Here is a 21,513-nt window from a genome sequence, read left to right on the forward strand (position 1 = left end):
ATCTTAAATTAAATTACATAAAAAAAATCTTCTTCTACTGTAAAATCTTTTTTTTTCCTTTTTTTTTTTTTTTTTTTTTTTTTTTAATTGATTTTTTTACTGTGTAGTATTTAGTTTTTGATTAGGTAGATAGGATAGGTAGGTAGTTGTCTCTGCTGCCTGATTGTGTACGGGATAAACAGCTCCTGATGCTCCAATCCACCCTCCAAGAGAAGCGATAGTCCCAGCGACACACACACACATACCACACCAGGAGCTCTCAGGCTCTGACTGTCTGCTCTGCTTCTGACTGCTCCTCCCCCCCCAAGACAGAAGACCTTCAGTCTCCCAGAGATCTTCTCTCTTTCTTATCCCTATCCACATTCAGCCCTCCTATTTCATCGGTCTCACATTGATACCACAGAAGGAGACTCTGACATTGATACACCAGAGTGAATCTCACATCCCCCCCATTGGTACCATTGGGGCATTTGATTTCTGCTGATTGGTTTTCTGCTGGATTGAGGGGATGAGTCTCTGCCAAGAGTCTCTGCAGCTGCAGGAAAAGGGCACACAAACCAGGCCCCCCAGAAGATCATGGTCCTGACCCCCCAGGCACATACAGAAAAGGGGCCCCCCCCCTCCCCCACCCCATGGGGCTTTCCTTTGGCAGTTGATCCATCCTACTGGCAATATTGGGGATCACGGGAGCCCTACCCTAAACTCAGGAGCGGTGCATTGATTTGCCACCACACCCCCACACACCCCCCCCAGCCCTCGCCAGCCCAGAGAAGAAGAGAAGGTGAGCCTATTCCAGTATCATCTTCATCATCAGGCCATGAGCCCAGTTCTCCTCCATTCTCTCCCAGATGACTTTAAACAACAATATCATCTCATGCCCCCAGTGGTGGCTGAGTTATATAGATGCAGGGGGAGGGGGGGGATCAGCCTCAGCAGTTTTACTAGATGTTCTGCAGCCGTCTGGTCTCAGTCAAGTGGCACTCCCCATCACAAGGTCATCATCATGGACCCAGCAAAGGTGATTGCACACTTCTGTTTCTTGCGCTCCCACCCCTAATTGGGCCAAGAAGCACTGCTTCATTCCATCCAAGGGGTGAAAGTTTTTTTTGTTTGGATGCTTTGGTGGTGCAAGCGGCTACAGAGTGGTCCAAGTAACAACACCCAAAGGCTACTTCCTCAAAGAAGGGACACAAGCGAGTCAACCTTCTAAGGAGAGAAGTTTTCTTTCACATCCCTCCAGGATCTCAAATTATGAGACCCTCTTGGCCAAATATGATTTTACTAATTATAAGAAGTTTTGGAATTCAAGGATGAGCTCCCTGAGGGGCATAGGGCCTGCTTCCAGGCCTTAATGGATGAGGGCAGATTGGTAGGCAAAATTTCCCGCCAGACCATGGTGGATGCAACTATACTGCATCTAGGGCAATGGCTATGGCCATTGTTATGAGGAGAGATTTGTGGTTACGATCCTCATGTTTTCCTAGAGGTGCAGAGTACCATCCAATATCTGCCCTTCGATACTATCAACCTATTCCACAAGAAGACGGATGAATGTCTCCACTCCCTCAGAGACTTGAGGACAAACTTGATTCACAAGCATTTATATCCTTGCCCCTAAAAGAAAACACCGTCGATGGGGCTAATAGGACAAGACCACCTCCTCAGCCATTTTACCACCAATGTTCTTAGGAGCTAACTCTCAAAAGACAGAGGGTTTATAGACCCAGGAACCCAGCCTCTGCAATATTCACCACCACATCATACTCTAACCCCAAGCAAAGAGGGTTTTTTTTTCATGGTACTATTGAGGCCTATGTCCCTTTATTGATGCCACTTCATTCCCCATCTCTGATATTCAAAGGCTTCCCCACCCCATTTGGCAAAAACTGCCCTAACTACAGACAAATGGGTATTGGAAATTATTTATGGCATCTAGCTGATCGAGTCTCTGGTACCTCCTACCCACAAACCTCCTTCTTCATTCTTTTTCACGGACCACTCTCATGGGGTGATTCTGCGACAAGAGGTGAGCTCCCTTCTCAGGGGAGCCATAGAAAAGGTTCCACCTCAACATCAAGGGCGGGGATTCTATCCCCCTTACTTCTCCATCCCCAAGAAGAATGGAGGATGGAGGCCAATTCCTGATCTGAGACAGCTGAACAGGTTCATTTGAAAACTAAAATTCTGCATGCTCTCCTCGTTAGAGGAGGACACATGGTTTGCGGCTCTCAACATTAGACACATGTTTTCACATAGACGTCCACCCAGCCCACAAGAGGTTCCTCAGGTTCCTCTTCGATGAAGAGCATTACTAATTTAGAGTCCCTCCCACTTTGGGCTAGCTGCTGCACCCAGGGTCTTTACAAAGGTCTTTTCAATAGTGGCAGCTTGTATGAGAAGAGAGGGATTTACAGTTTTCCCCTACCTTGATGACTGGCTACTGATGGGCGGTTCCTTCAAGGAAGTCTAGCAAGCAACCAGTGTTCTGCTCAGCCTTCTGCCTTCCCTGGGTTTCTGCATCAGTCATGAAAATCCATGTTGACCCCCACGAGTCCCATAAATTTTATAGGGGGGATGTTGGACTCGACTGCAGCAAGAGCATATCTGCCTCTCAAGATATTTCAGGCCATGAGCATGCACGTACATCAGGTCAGTGTCAGAACCAGGACATCAATCAGAACTTGCCTTTTCCCTCTTCAGCCATGTGGCTTCATGCACGTGACATTGTTTGCCAAGCTTTATTTTCACTGCTTAGAAGCCTGGCTTCTCTCTATGTACTCACCAGAGAAAGGCAACATAAACAGAGGTGACAGTTCTGCCTAAAGTTTTAGACTTTTGTCTGTTGGGCAAAAGTGGAGAAGGTTTGGATGGGGAATCCCTTTCCTCACACTGACCCTGAAGCAATCCTCATTACTGATGCTTTCCTCTTGGGTTGGGATGCTCTCATGGGTGAATACATGGCACAAAGCATCTGGACCCTTTTGGGAGTACCAGTTTAGTAGAATTCCATGTGGTCCATTGAGCCTGTGACTCCTTCCTCCCTCATCCAATCCAGACATGTCTAAATAACGTTGGACAACGTGACAACAGTATTTTATGTAAACAAGCAGGGAGAGTGAGATCTCTCCCTTTGTGCATAGATGCAGTCACCCTTTGAAACTGGTGCATCAGCCATCGCATGTTCCTATCAACAGCTTCTTTACCAGGCGTGCAAAACTCCCTAATGGGCTGCTTGAGCAGACATTTTTCCACCAATCACAAATGGGAGATTCATAATTTGGTTCTTGATGACGTCTTCACCCAATGGGGAATGCTGACATCGGACCTTTACACCTCCATGGGAGGACAGGAAATTTCCTCAGTACCTCTCCAGAATAGACCTGGACAAGGGCTTGACAGAAGTGCTACAGAAGATCCATCAAGACAGAGTTCAAGTTTTCCTGTTTGTAAACCAAACTGTCTCAACCAGTTGGGTGCAGTCTGCTGAAGGCCTCAGTTCACCCACCCAAGAACATCCCCACGTTGCCAGACTTTGAGTGCATAAGTGCAAGTCCTAACATCCCAAACCTGGGACTGTTACCAGGACAGGGCCTGGTATTTGGATAGGCATCAGAAATAGAATGCTCATGTTTTAAAAGAGTACAATCCATCCTTAACCAAAGCAGAAAGAGTCTGTGAGAAGCTGCTGTTAAGCAAAATGGAAGCATTTCTCCCCCTGGGCTCACCAATGCAACTTGTGTCCAAAGTCTGCTGGGATCCTTCCTATCGTTTATTCTTCAGTCTTCAGGTCTCATGCTCAATTCTCTGCGAGTACATTTAGTAGCGATGATCAGCAATTTCCATTCTGTGGTGGATAACCATACAGTATTCACTCATCCTGTTACAACTAGATTTCTAAAGAGGAGTTTCAGATCCTTTCCACCACTGGTGAAGTTTGCACCTTTGTGGAACCTGAGTTTTGTTTTGTCGTTTGCTAGCTCCCCTTTCAGCTTCTAGCCACATGTTCTATGACCTACCTGTCTACTAGACATAATGTCAGCTAGAAGAGTTAGTGAGCTGGGAGAGCTCATGGTGGACCCACCATATACTACATTCTATAAAGAAAGGGTCTTGTTATAACCTCACCCTAGATTCATTCCTAAAATAGCTTCTGAGTTTCATATGAGTCAGGTAGTCCATTTACTAGCATCTTTTCCAAAACTGCATGCCGGAGATGAAGGGAGCTGACTGCATTCTCTAGATGTCTCAAATGCTTTGGCCTTTTATCTGCAAAGAACAAATGATGTTAAAAGACACCTAAATGATTTGTTTTCATAGCAGAGTGATCAAGGGGTCAAGCTACATAGACACAAAGACATTCAAAATGGATCTCGAGTTGTTACCCTTTGTTACCAACTAGTTTATATTCCCCCTCCAGAGCAGGTGAGGGCTAATTCTACTAGAGGGCAAGTTATTTTGGCTGCATTGCTGAGAGACGTACCTCTCCCAGCGATATGGAGGGCAGCTAATTAGAACTCTTTGCATATCGTCACAAGACATAATGCTCTGGTCTGGTCAAATGCAGACACAGCTGTGGGGAGAGCAGTACTACAGTCGGCATTGGCCTCCTTGCACTTGCCTCTGGTCTTACCACTGCTTGCTAATCTCCCCCATGAGGAATACACATAGAGACCATCACTCGAGGAAGAAATGCAGGCTACTTACTGTTAACTGGATGCTCTTCGAGATGTGTGACCTCCCCACCTTCCGTCTGTCCCTTCTGCTGTGGATTGTTTGAACTGCAGTAAGAATGGAAACTGGAAAGGCATCGGCCCGCATCACCTTTTATGCTCTTGGTTTAGAGCGTGAGGAGAGCTACAGCACCTGTGTGGGTCATTGGACACTGCTTGCAAGAACTTCTGGACTCGGGCACACAGTGCGCATGCGTACCTAATGTGTGGAATACAGATAGGAACCACACATCTTGAAGTAACCTCTATTTTTGACTGCCAAGATGCTTGGATGTTTTCTCTGGTGTCATTCAGATTAGTCAGTGGGTTAAGAGAGTCAGATATTATCTCATCTGCATTATGCATGAGTAAAGGGATCTAACTGCTGCACTGAGCCCAAATCAGGTGTCACTTATTCTGAGACTGTCACCTCCATGGAATACTTTGAAAATCATCCTCTTGGAAACATTCCTGCTTTGCACACCCCACATTTTCGGTCTTTCTTTTCTGTTTATTACAAGGGACCACTTGCATGCAAACAAAATCTTTGTACCATTCCCTTCTTCCTCCTTTACTGCATGTCAAAAGAATAATTGACATAGTTGTGGTGATAACTATGATATCATAAGTGGGGGATTTTGTCTTTGGACGAGAAATAAGTAATACAGTCACGTAAAGATCCTGTTTTCATGGAAATGTTTAGTTACAAAGCAATGAGAAAAATACAGGAAACATCTTATGCTATAAAGATGTAGAACTGTTCCTAAACAGTATGATTCAAAGTCTTTCATTAGGCATTAACAGCTTTTCAGCCATGTTCAACCCTGATAGATTTCCCACTTCTCATTTGTAGGTAATTGGAGACTTAGATTTTTCTGCTTGTAATTTAATTTTTCTCTTGGCCTCTGTAATTGGCGCATGGATCATTTTAACTTTCTCTTGCCTATTTTACTTGGTTATTTGATTCTGAGCATTATTCTAGCACAAGTCCTGTCTAGAGGCCAGTTCCTCCCTTTGTTGACCACAATGCACATGTGTGCACATATTCTTTTAATTATGGGAAGGAGATGCTGCTGCGACTAGATCTGGGAACTCAGACTTTCAGAGCCAACACTGCATTGTTGAGCTTGAAGAGCAGTTCCCCAGCTGGGATGCTGCTGTGTTTCACCCACAGTTCCTTCCAGAAATATAGTTAAAATATATGACTGTTGGGAGAAATTACGTTGGAGAATGGAAAATGCTTTCCAAAACCCAAACTGAGTTCCAGAGAATGGGGGGGACTTAAAATGGGAAATTTGCCTTACCACGACATACAATGAGCCATCCATTTGGATAATACTAATGCTAGAGAAGTCGGAGTTTACAGATATCAAGAAGACAATTATTTGGTAACTTTCCTTTTGAAGTTCTTATTGAGTGGATCTATGAGAATGACAGAGGGTCTCTGGAAGGGAGGAGCAGATGGATTTGACTGTTTGTAACTGAAAGCATGCAAGCCTCCTTTCACAGCTTCCTTTGTTTTGGTCTAAACCATCCTCTTTTTTGCACATGTCCCTTAACATGCGGGTTTATCTAATGAATAAGGGATTTTACTTTTCCAAATGTGGTGTTTTGCTGTTTGTACTACATGAGTACAACAAACTGTCTGTGTGTGTCTGGTTTGCTTTTGTCTTATCTTCTATTAATTTGTGATTAAATATAGAAAAAAGTAACTGGTGAAATGCTTGGGGTTTTTCAAAAAGCAAAAATAACTTGCACCTAGGTCAGAATTTTGAAAAGTATATTTTTATACCAATGAAACTTTTTTCTTAGCAGCAGCCAGAAAAAACTACTCAAAGTACATGCCTAAAATAATAAAGATAGAGGATGTTCTCTGGAACCTCACTCCGCCAGGTGTTACCTCACGTGTTTTATAGGTTGGAATGGGTGAAATGTCCCCCTACTGATCTTTCCGGGCATGAGCTCTACTTTACTGAAGCTGCTGGGACTTGGGCTACAGTGCACTATAACTTTATTGCAGGCAGACCACTGAGCTAAAAGGATGCTGTGAAGAGACTTGGGGAAAGTGTTTTAAATTGATAACCTGGATTTTGTGATAATTTCAACAAATGTGTCCATATTCATTCTTCTCTTTGAGGTTGAAATTATCCTTGCTTTTTACATCCCCACACATAATTTATTTTAAAAATAAATAGGTGCCTTTTAAACCCTTCCAAAAGGGTGCAGATGCCTGTATGTGTAGGGAGGAGGAAAGGGGTAGTTTCTGGGGGAATGTAGGATATTGATGGCTTTTGTGTAGTAATGCTAGTACTGGGTATACAAATAACCAGTGTTTCTGCTCTGTATGTGTCCCCCTTTTTTTTTTAAAGCTCCTACGACTTTCCTGTTGTTCAGTCAGAAGAACGCAATTAATCGCATGGTGATAGATGAGCAACAGAGTCCAGACATCATACTCCCTATCCACAGTCTCAGGAACGTCCGGGCCATCGATTATGACCCCCTAGATAAGCAGCTTTATTGGATTGACTCTCGGCAGAACATTATCCGGAAGGCACAAGAAGATGGCAGCCAGGTATCCAGTGAGAGGAACTGCACAGAGATGAGGCACTGTTTATATGAAGCAATGATTACATTTGAAATAATATAAATAGATAGACCTCCTGCTAGCTCCAGGTTCGCTGTAGCTGGTCTGAGCTGGTGGTGATGAGAACCTCAATAAAAAAGGGTAGTAGGGTTCATGTAGGAAATACAGAGGGGGGAATAGTCTGTGCAGGGGAATAGAGATGACTTGGGGAAGGTACACTGACTTGAGAGTAAGAGACTTGTGGTATGCAGCTCCTGTCTAGGAGTTCTGGTGTAGGCATGAGGAGAGGCAAACGGAGTGGGGTAGTAGACCAATGGGACTCTGGATGAGAGGCATGAAACAGAGTTGCAAGAGTCCCAGCAGCATGGAAAGGGAGCACATGACTGGGAAGCAGAGAGGAGGCATGGATGGTGCCAGAGACAAAGGGTGGTGCAGGATGGGTGAGGTAACAGTAATTGATTAAGGCTTATACACGTGTTCATTCTCAGACTTTTATAATCTTTTATTTATTTTTGGTGGCGGGGGATTTTAGACGTAAATGTTTTTTGTTAAAAGAAAGTGCAGTTTCTTAAGGAGGGTGTGGGAAGTGTGAGTTGGATTCCATTGAAATGCTCGATCATCATTCACTCCTGTGTTTTTTGTGAACTTCTAAATAATTTAACATCCAAAACTAGTCAAAAGTGCCAGATCTCTCCAGGACCAGCAGAGCAAAACAAGTGTGCAGTTTCTAGGCCAAGTGCTTTGGAAGATGTGACAAGCCAAAAAAAAGTTAGGCAAATTTTCCAAAAGTGCAAGACAAACTACTTTACAAAGCACCTCTGTTCCCAGAATGTCACGTTGAATTTATTCCAGACTTTCTAGAGAGACTGTCAGAGGCTAAGATGTGGTACATGGAACTTCAGTTGGATGGACATGTCTCTACTAAAGTTGCCAGGGTGGGGTAGATTGGGTTTGTCACAGAGAAGACTACTTCAATCTTATCTGTGGAGAGATTTTAATTTCTCCATAATTTTCTATACACTGAAGAGCCCCAGAAAGGGGGATTACATGTAGTTGAAACACTTGAGTAGGTGGAACCGGGAAAACTCAAAAGGGAGTAAAATGGAAATATTCCAAATTGCTAAATTTCATACCTAGACCAAGGACTACTGCTAGCAGATGTTCCCTCTACCAATTAGCAGGGTTCCCTAATGTGATTTTCCTTCTCACATATGTGAGGAAAATGATGTAGGAGGATTGATGCAAGAGCTGTTGTCCAAGCCATCTGCTGGCCGCCTGAACATTTCTTTTCCTGCTCATCTATCCTATAGACTGCTCAGGTTTAGGGATTATTGGTGACATGGACTTTCTGTTGTAGAGAGCTGCATGTTCTGTATTCACATTAGTCTATGTACTGAGGAACTGGACTGTCTGAGTTTGGTTTATTAAGAAAAAGAGAATGAGGAGAGTGCCTTTCCCAGTGGAAACCTTGACTTCAGTGATCTAGCTGTCGTCTTTCTTAGAGTGGTTGGGATTTAACCAACATAATCTGTTTTGGATGGTGAATATGAGAGAAATTTTCAGCAGACAAGAATTGTCCTTTAAGGCATAGTACAGCCAGTTGTACAGCATCCACAGCCTCTCAAAACTCTTGGCACTGGTGAGTGTCAGTGCCACTCCCCCATCCACCTTTGCCGAACAACATCATCAGTTCTTCTGAGCTGCAACCAAATGGTATGATTTCCATCCCCCTAAATCTGGTAAGTGTTTTGTGTCCACTGCTCACTCTGCTGTTGCTCACCAAAGGACCGAGAGAAAGAGAAACAACTGAACATGTGTTCCCTGGTTTAGGATTATATTTTGGAGGCTTCCTTCTAACTTTGAACAATTTCACATACAGCAGATATAGCAAATACAATATTAGGTGACACCCTGAATGTAATATCCTTCTGGTGATTTCCCAGAGCCTTACGGTGGTGACGAGTCCGGTTCCCAATCAGAACCTGGACATGCAGCCCTATGATCTGAGCATTGATATCTACAGCCGCTACATCTACTGGACTTGTGAAGCCACTAATGTGATTAATGTGACACGCTTGGATGGGAGACCAATAGGCGTGGTGCTAAAAGGAGAAGACGACAGGCCCCGGGCCATTGTGGTGAACCCAGAGAAAGGGTATGTAATTGTAATGTGGAATAGTAGGGAAAATCCAGCCCACAGATCCTATTAATAAATCTTCTAGCTGCTGGCTACCCTTCTTCAAAATAAAGGTATCTTTGGAACTCTTGTATTGATGCTAAAGGTTGAGACTTCTGTAATTCTTAGCGTACAATACTGGCCCATTGACGTCAATGGGAATTCTTCCGCAGACTGGTAAAGGTTAGCAGGGTTCAATTATGGCCCTCCTGAGGCTGAGCCTTGTTGGGGAGGAGAGGAGATTCCCTTAGAGGGTGGTAGTGTTGTGTTATAGAAGGGGAGAAGCCCAATACAGAGCAGGTCTTGATACATCTTTAAAATGGGTGCAGTGGGGGGCTCAGAGGGCTCACCCTCCCCCCTCCTCCACCCCACTTGGCCCTGGACTGGAGCTAGAAATTTAGCACTGCCACCCCTCTGTCATGAGGGAGAGGCAGCCAGGCCAAATTTGAGTGACACTGTGACCCCATGCACCAGGTCACAACACCACAAACTCAAACTTGGCTCAGCTGCCCCATAGATTTGAGGGGTGTTGCGACTCCATGTTTCTCCTCCACCCCACCTTTACAGTGCTTTGGGCACTCATGGGCACCGAGCACCCCAACCTCTGGGAAGAAGTGGAGCAGGCAGCACCCCTAGTCCCCAGGAACAGGGGAGGATTGGATCCAAGCTCTTGGGGCTTCCCAGGAAGCCCCGAGATGCAGAAGGAGGATGGGGGCGTGGAGCTCCCAAAACCACCTGGCTCCTGGTGAGGATGATGCTTTTCAGCCTGACGGCCTCTCTGGATGAGCGCTCAGGGCTGGGTGTAAGGGAGGGAGACCATGGGGATGGGTGCAGTGGGGAAAGCTCAGAGCTGAGTGTGGGGAAGCTGGAGGGGAGTATGTGTGGAGCTGGGTTCAGGACTGGGTATTGGGGAGCAGCAGGAGGAGTGTGTGGGGCTGGGTGCAGGGAGCTCTGGGCCCCAGCCATAGGAGAATTCTGGTTATGTCCCTGCCCTCTTCACTCTCACTCTCTCTCACACTCTCACGCCTCCTGGTGAAATTCAGGGCAAGAGACATGGCCCCATCCTGCCTAGAAACACCTCCTGTACAGACGGTCAGTTCCACAGGCAGTGCTAGCTGGCCTCCTCCCTTGCACTCCCGAGTACTGAGAGGTAGAGCAAGCCTGTTTCCTGCATGTGTACTAGGCCCAGGTAGCCTGTTTCCCCTTCCTCCTGCCCCTGCAGAGCACCTGCAAAGGGGAAGGGACAGTTTAGCCCGACATTGAAAATGTTTGTTTTTCCCCAAATCAGTCATTGTCTTAAATAGGTGCCTTCCTTCGTCCCTCCCACCCCCCCCCACACTCCTCACAGTAGTGAGGAGGGATGTTTGTCTCTCTGAGACATTGTTAGAGGAAAAAAAGTTAATAAAAACCTGCATAATTTACAAATCTGTTTGACTTTAACTATTCCTGTTACAGGTACATGTATTTCACTAATCTGCAAGAAAGGTCACCCAAAATCGAGAGGGCAGCACTGGATGGAACTGAACGGGAGATTCTCTTTTTCAGTGGCTTGAGTAAACCTATAGCCCTGGCCCTTGACAGCCAGCTGAGCAAGTTATTCTGGGCTGATTCAGAGCTCCGGAGAATTGAGAGCAGTGACCTTTCAGGTAAAATAGAGCTTGCGTTTAAGAGATTCATTTGCACTATTAGTTGCTCAATATTAGTGCTGTTCACTTCAGTTTTTAGCTTCAAAACCTTGCTTAGCTTCTCCCTCAAAGCCAGTTCACAAATAATTACTGCTATTTTTCACGAACATCACTTTTTTTTGGGAGTACTAGTATCTGTCAAGCAAATCAGGAAGTGCCCAGTTGATGAAAAATCTGTGATATAGTGTTAAGTCAGCATGCACTGGCCACTTCTGTGCCTATGGCAATATAAACTATGTAATACACCACTACCTCGATATAACACCACCCGATATAACACAAATTTTGATATAACGCGGTAAAGCAGTGTTCTTGGGGGGGGGTGAGGCTGCGTGCTCCAGTGGATCAAAGCAAGTTCAATATAACACGGTTTCACCTATAACGCGGTAAGATTTTTTGGCTCCCAAGGACAGCGTTATATCGAGGTAGAGGTGTGCCTGAAATATCTGTCCTTGTACTCTGTCCTTGTCCGTTCCCACATCTGCATGCATATATGAGAGTAAGAGTAGAGATTGGTGATGGAAAATAAATGAATGTGGTAGTAAAATATTGCACTGATACATGCTCATTAATGATATAATAATGCTTTAGAATTCTGTAGTGCATTCCATCCAACGACACCAATTTGCTTTCAGTTTTCTATTTAAGTTTCATAACATGTCTGTATAATAGGACAAGTGGTATTATTTCAGTTTTACAGATGATTGGGTCTGAGGGCATGGCGACACTTGCAGATGTAGAGCGCTGTGAGTTAAATCAGCCCTTGGAGAGTGCAGTAGGGAAAGCGCTGCAGTGTGTTCACACTGTCAGATTCAAGCGCACTGGCATGGCCACATTAGCAGCTCTTGCAATGCCACAGAGAGCAGTGCATTGTGGTAGCTATCCCAGCATGCACGTGGCTGCAACGTGCTTTTCAAATGGGGAGGAGGTGGAGTGTGACAGGGAGTGTGTTGTGTGTATGTAGGGGGGAGAGAGTGGGTGTTTGGGGGGCTGAGAGCATGTCAGCATGCTGTCTTGTAAGTTCAGACAGCAGCAGACCCCCCTACCTCCTCTCTCTCTCTCTCTCTCTCTCTCTCTCTCTCTCTCTCTCTCACACTCACAGCAAGCAGCATTCCACACTAATTGTTGCTTTGTCCCGGAGCAGATAAGCTTGCCAGCTGTCAGAAACAGAGTTTTGAAAGGGCATATCCGCATTCCTGCAGCCAATTCCAAAACAATGACAAGAGTGGCCACTTGACTTAAGGGGATTATGGGACGTTTCTGGAGGCCAATCAGAGCACAGTAATGCAACACCTCAGTCACACTGACACTGGGGCGTTTCAGCCGAGGCACAGCAAGCGTTATGCTTCTCGTGAAGGTAGAGTACCAGGAGCGCTCCAGCTTCAGAGTCCAGGCGCTCTAAGTGCCTTGCCAGTGTGGATGGGTTGTGAGTTAGGACGCCTGGGGCTGCTTTAATGCGCTCTCACTCACAAGTGTAGCCATGCCCTGCGACACTGCAAGTGTAAGCAATTTGCCCAGTGACATACAGTAAGTTAATGGAAGATCAGGAAAAAGAACTCTGACTCTTAATCAGGTGTTATAACCAGTAGACCACACTTAATGCATTAAAACATTGAAATTTTGGTATGATGTATCCTTGGATGACCTCGACCACCACAGATCCAGCATCTTCATGATTTAACTGACATCTGAAACTTACTCATTCCTTGTTTCTTCTTTTGCATCTGTTATGTCAATTTTTAGAACACCAAAGTCAAAGGCTGGTGTTAATTATAAACCCACTCTTTTGTTTTTAAATTATCTTACTTCAAAAAAAAAAAAAGCAGCTGTCAGATTTTATGTATTGTTTATTAAAACCTCGCCATTCTTTCCATAAGCATGGAGACATTTTTTTCCATAACACTCATCTTTAGACATTTGCACTGCAAGATAAGTTACAGCAATTATCAGTGTAAATCCTAACTGCTGAGACAGATTGCTAGTTAAAGAATGCTGATTAATAGACTTTTTTTTTTTTTTTTTAAACTGAGAGCATAATTTTTCTGCATGTGTCTTAAAAACTCTCTTGCTTCCTGGGTCTGCAGATGCTGCTACTCTTACAAAGAGAGACAGCATGCTTCATATGCGATAGGATAGGAGAGAGGACAATGCTCCCAACAGATACCTGGGGCCCAGTTCTGTTTTCCTAATACTAGAAATCCCATTGAAGTCAGTTGGACTTCTCACATGAGTGAAGGCTCGTCTACACAGGGAAATGGACTGGAATAGCTCATCATGTGGACACTAGTTTGGAATAAAAGGTCAATATATTCCAGAATAATTAGTTTATTTTGGACACACGCTAATTATTCTGGAATACATTTACTTTTATTCTGGAATTGTTCCCACACGGGCAGCTAGTCTGGAACGGCTATTCCAGTCAGTTTCCCCCTGTGTAGAAGGGAAGTAATGGCAGGAGAAAAGCCCTGTTAGTCATGTTTCATTCTTGAGCAAACATGGATTTCTAAACCTTTAGGATCTTTCTTTGACATTCCTGGTGGGACTAGTGGATGCTTTGTGAACTTTGTGGTCCCCACTTTAGGGTTTCTTGTTTATATGAAGGATAAATATCACGGTATGGTTTAGTCACAAATAGTAAATTAAACTCGGTCATAAATATGGGTGAAAAACTGAGGTATTTTAAGAGACTTGAGATTTTTAAACTAAAAGTTTTTGCAATATGTTGAGAAATGTCATGTAGATTCCTCTACTTCCTCACTGGATCATAAAAGAACTCTGTCCAAAAAAGTGAAACATTGATTTTTGTAAAGGTCGACTTCAACAGTCACACTTCCCTTTCTCAAGTCCTCTTTCTGCGCATCTCCACCCCCTTGCCCCTTCTTGGCATCTCACAGCTAGTGTTCCCGCAACAAATGACTTATAGATTTTAAGGCCAGAAGGGACCATTATGGCCATCTTGCATTACACATGCCATAGAACCTCACCTAGTAATTCCTGCATCAAGCTAGATATGTCCCTCTACATAATCCATCAACATCTTTCCTAGGGCCAAATTCATTACTGGTGTAGCTCCAGATCATGGAGTGAAAGTGCTGTCTGTAGTTTAAAGCCATGGCGGGGGGGATTCCTAGGTGCTGTGTCAGAGCGAAGTCTACACTACAGGCACTGTACAGTATAGCTATGGCACCATAGCTATGCCAGCATAACCCCACAGTATGAACATATACTACAGCAAAAGATGGAGGGGTTTCTGTTGCTGTAGGAATTCCTACTCCCTGAGCAACGGTAGCTAGGTTGATGGAAGCGTTCTTCCATTGACCTACCTGTGTCTGTGCTGGGGGTTAAGGGTCAGCATAGTTGCGGCAATCATGGATGTGGATTTTTCACACCACTGTGGGCTGTAGGAAAGTCACTCTCTAGGTTTTAAGTGTAGACTAGGCAAAATCTAGCAGCTAATCACTGAGACACACCAGGCAAGCTACTTAACCTATCTGTGTCTCACTTTCTCCATCTTAAAATGGAGATGATAATTAATTTAACTTATTATAAAGCACTGTGAGAGCATCTAATGAAAGACTATAAAAATGCAAAACAGTTATTTATATTAATAAACATAGACTGAAGGATAGAAAAATTATTGAGATTATGAAATAATAAAACATTCAGGCATTATAATAACGAATAGATAACTTTTTGATCCCAAAAGCAAATCTTGACAACTCATTCCTTGGAAAAAAAAAAAGTTAGCCTTTTATATGTGGTGGTTCACTGTCCTAGTGTCTTTTCTTTTTTTTTTTAAATGTCAGTTTCTTTTCTTGGAAAGCATAGTGTAGTTGAATATGTTCACAAGCTATTGCCTGCTGTAGTGTTGTTGTTTTGGTTTTTTTTAAAGTTTCAGATAGAAATGACCTGAAAACCCCAGAAGGTTTGGCAGTGTTTGGATTTGGATCCAAGCATTCCAGCTGTGGGTTCTCTATACTTTTAGTTCCTGTGATGAGTGTGTGTGAGTAAAAATAAGCATAAATGCAGGGCATAATAAATTCATTGAATCTGTTTACAGGTCACCGAATTCACAGTGTAATTGTGTAGTGTAATCTAAGTGTTCAGCGGTGGTGGGGGGGTGTTAAATATCAGTTTCTAGCCCAAGAGTTGTGAAGAAAATAAATGTAAAAAGTCAATGTAAAGTGGTGCAAACTAAGTTTGCAGGTCGTCTTCAACAAGTATGAGACAAGTCTGAACTGTGCTCCCTTTCATCTGAACGGGATTTTAACTCTGAAATCTAACAATGACCATTTAAAAGTCAGTGCTGTTAAATAATTAAGTGCCTATCACTGTAGATTAAACATTCAGCTAATGTGCTGCTTCTGGTCGCTGCCGAGGGTTGCTGATATACACAACTGAGAGGGAGTCTTCACTGGGAAAAAAGGTATATTCCTAACTCAAATTAACTAACACAAAATAAAAACCTAGTGAAGGCAAGGCAGTTTATAGTTTTCACACGAGTTTTCAGATTGAGTTAAAGACTATGGGGGGGTTGAGGTTTTACGTTTTCCTACTAACCAGTGTGAAAACTACAAAGTGCCTTGTCTTTACTAGGATTTTACATCATATTAGTGAACTCAAATCAACAACACCCCTTTTTTCCCTGATGAAGACAAATCCAAAGAGTTCAAGCCCATGCACAAAACTTAAAATTGCTGTTGATCCACAAGGGATAGGGGGAAAAAAGTACTTCCCCTCCTCTTTGCCAAAAGTCTTAATCACCCCATGAGAGCCAAAACCCCAAACTGCCTTATAGCTGAACCACTTGGTAATAACGACCATAATGTAATTAAATTTAACATCCTTGTGGGAGAGAAAACACCAAAGAAGCCCACCACAGTAGCATTTAACTTCACAAAGGGGAACTACACAAAAATGAGGATGCTAGTTAAATGGAAATTTAAAAGGTATAATCACAAAATGAAATGCTTGCAAGCTGCATGGAAACTTCTTAAAAACACCATAATAGACTCAAATTAAATTAAACATATTTTAAAATTTAAAAACATAGTAAGCAAATCAAAAATGTGTTACCATGGCTAAACAACAAAGTAAAAGTAGTGGTTAGAGGCAAAAATGCATCCTTTAAAATTGCAAGTTAAATCCTACTGAGGAAAATAGAAATGAGCATAAATTCCGGCAAGGCAAATATAAAAATATAATTAGGCAGGTCAAAAAATAATTTGAAGACCATCTACCCAAAGACTCAAAAAGTAGCAGCAAAAAAATGTTAAGTACATCAGATGCAGGCAGCCTGCCAAACAATCAGTGGGGCCACTGGACAATTGAGGTGCGTAAGGGGTGCTCCAGGAAAATACACCATTACAGAAAAGCTAATTGAATTCTTTCACATCCTCTGCCATGAAGACTGATGCAGGGAGATTCCCACACCTGAGCCATTCTTATTAGAGGACAAATCTGAGGAACTGTCCCAGATTAAGGTGTCAGTAGAGGAGGTTTTGGAACAAATTGATAAATTTAACAGTAATAATTCACCAGGACCAGATGGCATTCACCCAAGAGTTCTGAAGGGACTCAGATATGAAATTACAGAACTACTAACTCTGGTGTGCAACTTATCATTTAAATCAGCTTCTGTACCAGATAACTGGCAGATAGCTAATGTGACACCAAATTTAAAATAAGGCTCCAGAGGCGATCCTGGCAATTACATGCCAGTAAGCCTAACTTCAGTACCAGGTAAATTGGTTGAAACTATAATAAAAAACAGAATTATTAGACACTTAAATGAACACGATTTGTTGGGGGAAGAGTCAAGATGGCTTTTGTAAAGGGAAATCATGCCTCACCAATCTATTAGAATTCTTTGAGGGAGTCAAAAAATAAGGGCGATCCAGTGGATATGGTGTATCAGCATTTGACAAGACCCTTCACCAAAGTCTTAAGCAACCTAAGCAGTCATAGGATAAGGGGGAAGGTCCTCTCCTGGATCAGTAACTGGTTAAAAGACAGGAAACAAAGGGTAGGAATAAATTATCAGTTTTCAGAATGGAGAGAGGTAAATAGTAGTGTCCCGTGGGAATCTGTACTGGAACCAGTGCTGTTCAACATATTCATAAAGGGTCTGGAAAAATGAGTAAACAGTCAGGTGGCAAAATTAGCAGATAATACAAAATTACTGAAGATAGTTAAATCCAAAGCAGATTGCGAAGACTTACAAAGAGGTCTCACAAAACTTGGTCACTGGGCAGCAAAATGGCAGATGAAGTTTAGTGGTGATAAGTGCTAAGAAATGCACATTGGAAAACCTAATCTCAACGGTGATGAGGTCTAAATTAGCTGTTACCTCTCAAGAAAGAGATCTTGGAGTCCTTGTGGATAGTTCTCTGAAAACATCCATTTAATGTGCAGCAGCAGTCAAAAAAGCTAACAGAACGTTAGGAATCATTAGGAAAGAGAGAGATAATAAGACAGAAAATATCATATTGCCTCTCTATAAATCCATGGTACGCTCACATTTTGAATACTGTGTGCAGTTCTAGTCACCCCATTTCAAAAAATTATATATTAGAATTGGAAAAGATACACAGAAGAGCCTAGAGATGCCAGGGCTCAGCCCAGGCAAGCCCTGGTACAAAGTAAGCATGGAATGCAATCTACCTGTGGAACTCATTGCCAGGGGTTGTTATGAAGGCCAAAACTATAATGGGCTTAAAAAAAAATTAGATAAGTTAACGGGGACAGATCCATCAATGGCTATTAGCTAAGATGATAAGGGATGCGATCCCATGCTCCGAGTGTCCCTAGCCTCTGCTTGCCAGAAGCTGGGAGTAGACGATGGGATGGATCCCTCAGTGATGGCCGGTTCTGTTCATTCCCTCTGAAGCAGCTGGCATTGTCAGAAAACAAGATACTGGGCTAGATTAACTATTGTTCTGGCCCCGTTTGGCCATTCTTATGCCTTATACCCGCTTTTTCTCTACCCTTCCAGCAGTTGGAACATCTAACTACTTCTAGAATGCAGTTATACCTCATCAGTACAGTACAATTTGCAGTACAAAATGAAAAAGCTGAATCAGTGTAAAGCTGAATGTAATATCAAAATAACACATGTGGTACTATGGTCACTATACTACTTGCTATAATATCAAATTAAAAAGCGCCTTCCATTTTTCTGGATTACCCTGAAGCTACCTTGGAGCGTTCACTCCCTGCGCAGGTGTGCTGTGTATATTGGGTATCTGGCTGCAGAATTTAAATCCAGACAGCTACTGAGGACATTGGAGGGAGGGAGAGTGTGTGTGTGTGTGAGAGAGAGAGAAATACACATTTATATCTATGTAAAATATGTTTTATGATGATATCTTGGTCTCTTCCAATTGTTAAACCACAACCTCCTTTCCAAAGGGGCGAATCGAATAGTTTTAGAAGACTCCAATATCTTGCAACCCGTTGGGCTGACAGTATTTGAAAACTGGCTGTACTGGATTGACAAGCAACAGCAAATGATTGAAAAAATTGACATGACTGGTCGAGAAAGACGTACGAAAGTCCAGGCTCGTATTGCACAGCTCAGCGACATACATGCAGTTAAAGAACTAAACATCCAGGAATACAGTAAGTACCATCCCCATTACCAAGAAACAATAGGGAGGGTGGGGTTAGGGGTGGGAAGTGGCACAACAGAGGATTATTAATTGGCATAGGGAGACATTTCTTCCTATGTCACTGATTTAAATCCACCCCAGATCAGTAGTGGCCAAAAGGCTGACAAGGGGCCTGTGTGGAGTTTTCTCAGTACAACTTCTAGTGGACAGGAGACCATCACAAAAACCACTATCGTGGTTTGTCACTCAAGGTGTGTCTACACTGGAGCTGGAAGGTGTGGTTCCCAGCTTGAGGAGACATATGCACTTTAGCTCCGATTGAGCTGGCACACTAAAGAGAAGGGAAGCCATGGTGGTGTGAGCAGCTGGAGGGGCTAGTCGCCCTGAGTTATGATCCTGTCCAAGAGCCTCGGTACATACTTGGGGCGGCTAGTCGCTCCCACTGCTTGCACTACTGCAAGTGCGCTTTGATTTTTAGCATGCTAGCTTGATCAGAAGGAAATAGTGCAGGTCTCTGTGAGCTAGAAATTATACCTTCCAGCTCCAGTGTAGACATATCTTAATGGGCAACCTTATAGGTAGTCCTAGGACAGACACCAAGGATTGAATGGATATAGAGACTAAAATACCATCTTGGTCCTGGAGGAGGTTCCTTTGGATCAGGGCTGTGGCTCATTGATGGGGTGGAGTACTGAAGCTTAGCTTGCCACATGCTTTGTCTGTTTAGAGGACTTCAGCCCCTTTCACCAGGAGTAAATATACTCAAATAGTTTTCAAACATTTTTTTTCAAGGGCACAAACTTTTCCTAACTTGAAATGAATTAGGGGTTGGCTGGGGATGGGTGCAGCCAAGTGGAGCCACAGCCAACATAGAGGAAGCAATCACGTTAACATAAGTATGATGTGTGCTTTGAACTGGAGAATTTTTTAGGAAACTGTCTGGGGATATTAATTAAAGCAGACGACTACTAGCTTTGTTTGCCATTAATCACAGTAAATCTGTCAAGAATTTCAAGAAGAAACAGGGCATCCTTATTAAACATTAAAATGAAAAGACATATTTATCTAGAGCATATTCATTTGAGTTTTTGGAGGCAGTGCAAATACTTCAGACTTTGTAAATCAGAAAAGTTTGCTTTTTTTTAATGGCTTAGAGAGAGAGAGAATGCAGTATTAAATTCTAGGTACCTTTGTTGTATTCCTCCAGAACTAATTCCATCTTTCCCAGGAAACAAACCTTTAGGTTTTGTTTACTGTTTTTAAAAGGTTGCACATGTGATTTTTTTTTTTTATATAATGCTTCAGATCACAAATAATTATAGATGCCTGTGAAGGAAAAAAGATACACTCTGGAGCTGCTTGTCCAGAAGGTTTTCCATTTGGGAAGGGAGAAAGGGAGGCAGGCCATTCTCATAATGAGCTCCATGCTGGTGAACCTCCTGTGTCCATGCAGAGCCCCACCGAAGCAAGTGGGGTTCTGCAGAAGTGCACAGGATTTACCCCAGCTGAGCTCATTATGGGATCAGGGCCTGAGCAAGTAAATCTGGATTATTTTTTCCTCAAGCTTTACCAGTTAATTTCTTCTCTCTAAATAATCTAAACCAGACGTGTGGGTTTGGGGTTATATTGCATAAAGATCTTGTTTATAAATTTCAGGACAGCATCCTTGTTCTCAAGATAATGGCGGGTGTTCACACATTTGTATTGTGAAGGGTGACGGTACAACCAGATGTTCTTGTCCAGTGCACCTTGTTCTGCTTCAGGATGAATTATCCTGTGGAGGTAAGTCCTTCCAGTTGTCTGCATTTCCTTAGTTGAACCCCTAACATGTGGTAGGATGGCCTTCATGTTAGCCACATGCTTCAATCTGGGAGCAGTTCTGGAGGGGGAAAAGCCAGTGCCATGAGAGGACAAACTTTTCTGCTTAAGATGTCTTGAACAATGCTTTTCCACACCAAGTATCTGGATACCATTTTGGTCTCTTCATATAGCTCCACACTGAACCTGTCCAAGTGAGTATTGTTAATTAAACTCTGAGGTGAGAAGGCTTTTCAATATACTGATTTCCATTTGCCCTTAGTAACTAAAAGGACACTGAGTTATTTCAGGTTATTTTTATTCAATGGTCTGTAATACCATCTGAGAAAGCTGAGAGGTTCCCCCCTCCTTGCCTTTGTTGGTGTGACATTTTCTGTTTGACGCACAGGTGGCTTTGAAAACAGCTGAAATTAATGGAGCTGGTTTTGTTTACCCAACACAATGTTCTCTACTACTTTAAAGCACACCACAACGCGTTTGTGTGGCTTCCCCAGGACCACCAATGCTAAACACATTGCTCTTGGTGAGAGGTATTTTTAAGTTAGCTGCTGCTAAAGAGCCAGCAGAGGGAGCACAGAGCACTGTTTTTGTGAACCTTGCCTAAGTGGCTTGTAAAAAATGAAAAAATCGTGTTGGGTACAGTAAGACTCCAAAAGTCCTGATAAACATTTGATAGAAAATACTGTTGGAACTACCTCAGGCAGGTTCAATTTAGGGGCTCATAATTCTGCAATAAGTATACATAGTAAGTACAAATGAGTGTTTCAGTCTACTCCTTGGCACCACCCCAAGGTAGGTAATTAGCAACAGAGGCCAAGGACTGACTGACCCATGGGGACCCAAGGGAACTGGAACGTCTCTTGCCTTTGTTGTACCTGGTCTGTGGCTAAACAGAGGACTTCAGTCTCTAGGGTGTTGATTTGTCAACTTC

General features: G+C 43.1%; 1 protein-coding gene across 3 annotated transcripts in view; it reads left to right on the top strand.

Annotated features, from left to right (window-relative positions):
* The window catches only part of LRP6 (LDL receptor related protein 6), a 197,169-nt gene that overhangs the window by 154,649 nt on the left and 21,007 nt on the right, over positions 1–21,513 (top strand). For all 3 annotated transcript variants that reach the window (XM_039545877.1, XM_039545884.1, XM_039545895.1), the window contains 5 exons: positions 7,079–7,281; positions 9,237–9,448; positions 10,925–11,115; positions 18,565–18,774; positions 20,421–20,546. In XM_039545877.1, coding sequence (XP_039401811.1) covers positions 7,079–7,281; positions 9,237–9,448; positions 10,925–11,115; positions 18,565–18,774; positions 20,421–20,546 — 942 coding nt within the window. The remainder of the gene's footprint in view (positions 1–7,078; positions 7,282–9,236; positions 9,449–10,924; positions 11,116–18,564; positions 18,775–20,420; positions 20,547–21,513) is intronic.

This window comes from Mauremys reevesii, linkage group 1 (genome assembly GCF_016161935.1).
Source record: "Mauremys reevesii isolate NIE-2019 linkage group 1, ASM1616193v1, whole genome shotgun sequence".
In the NCBI taxonomy this organism is placed as follows: domain Eukaryota; kingdom Metazoa; phylum Chordata; order Testudines; family Geoemydidae; genus Mauremys; species Mauremys reevesii.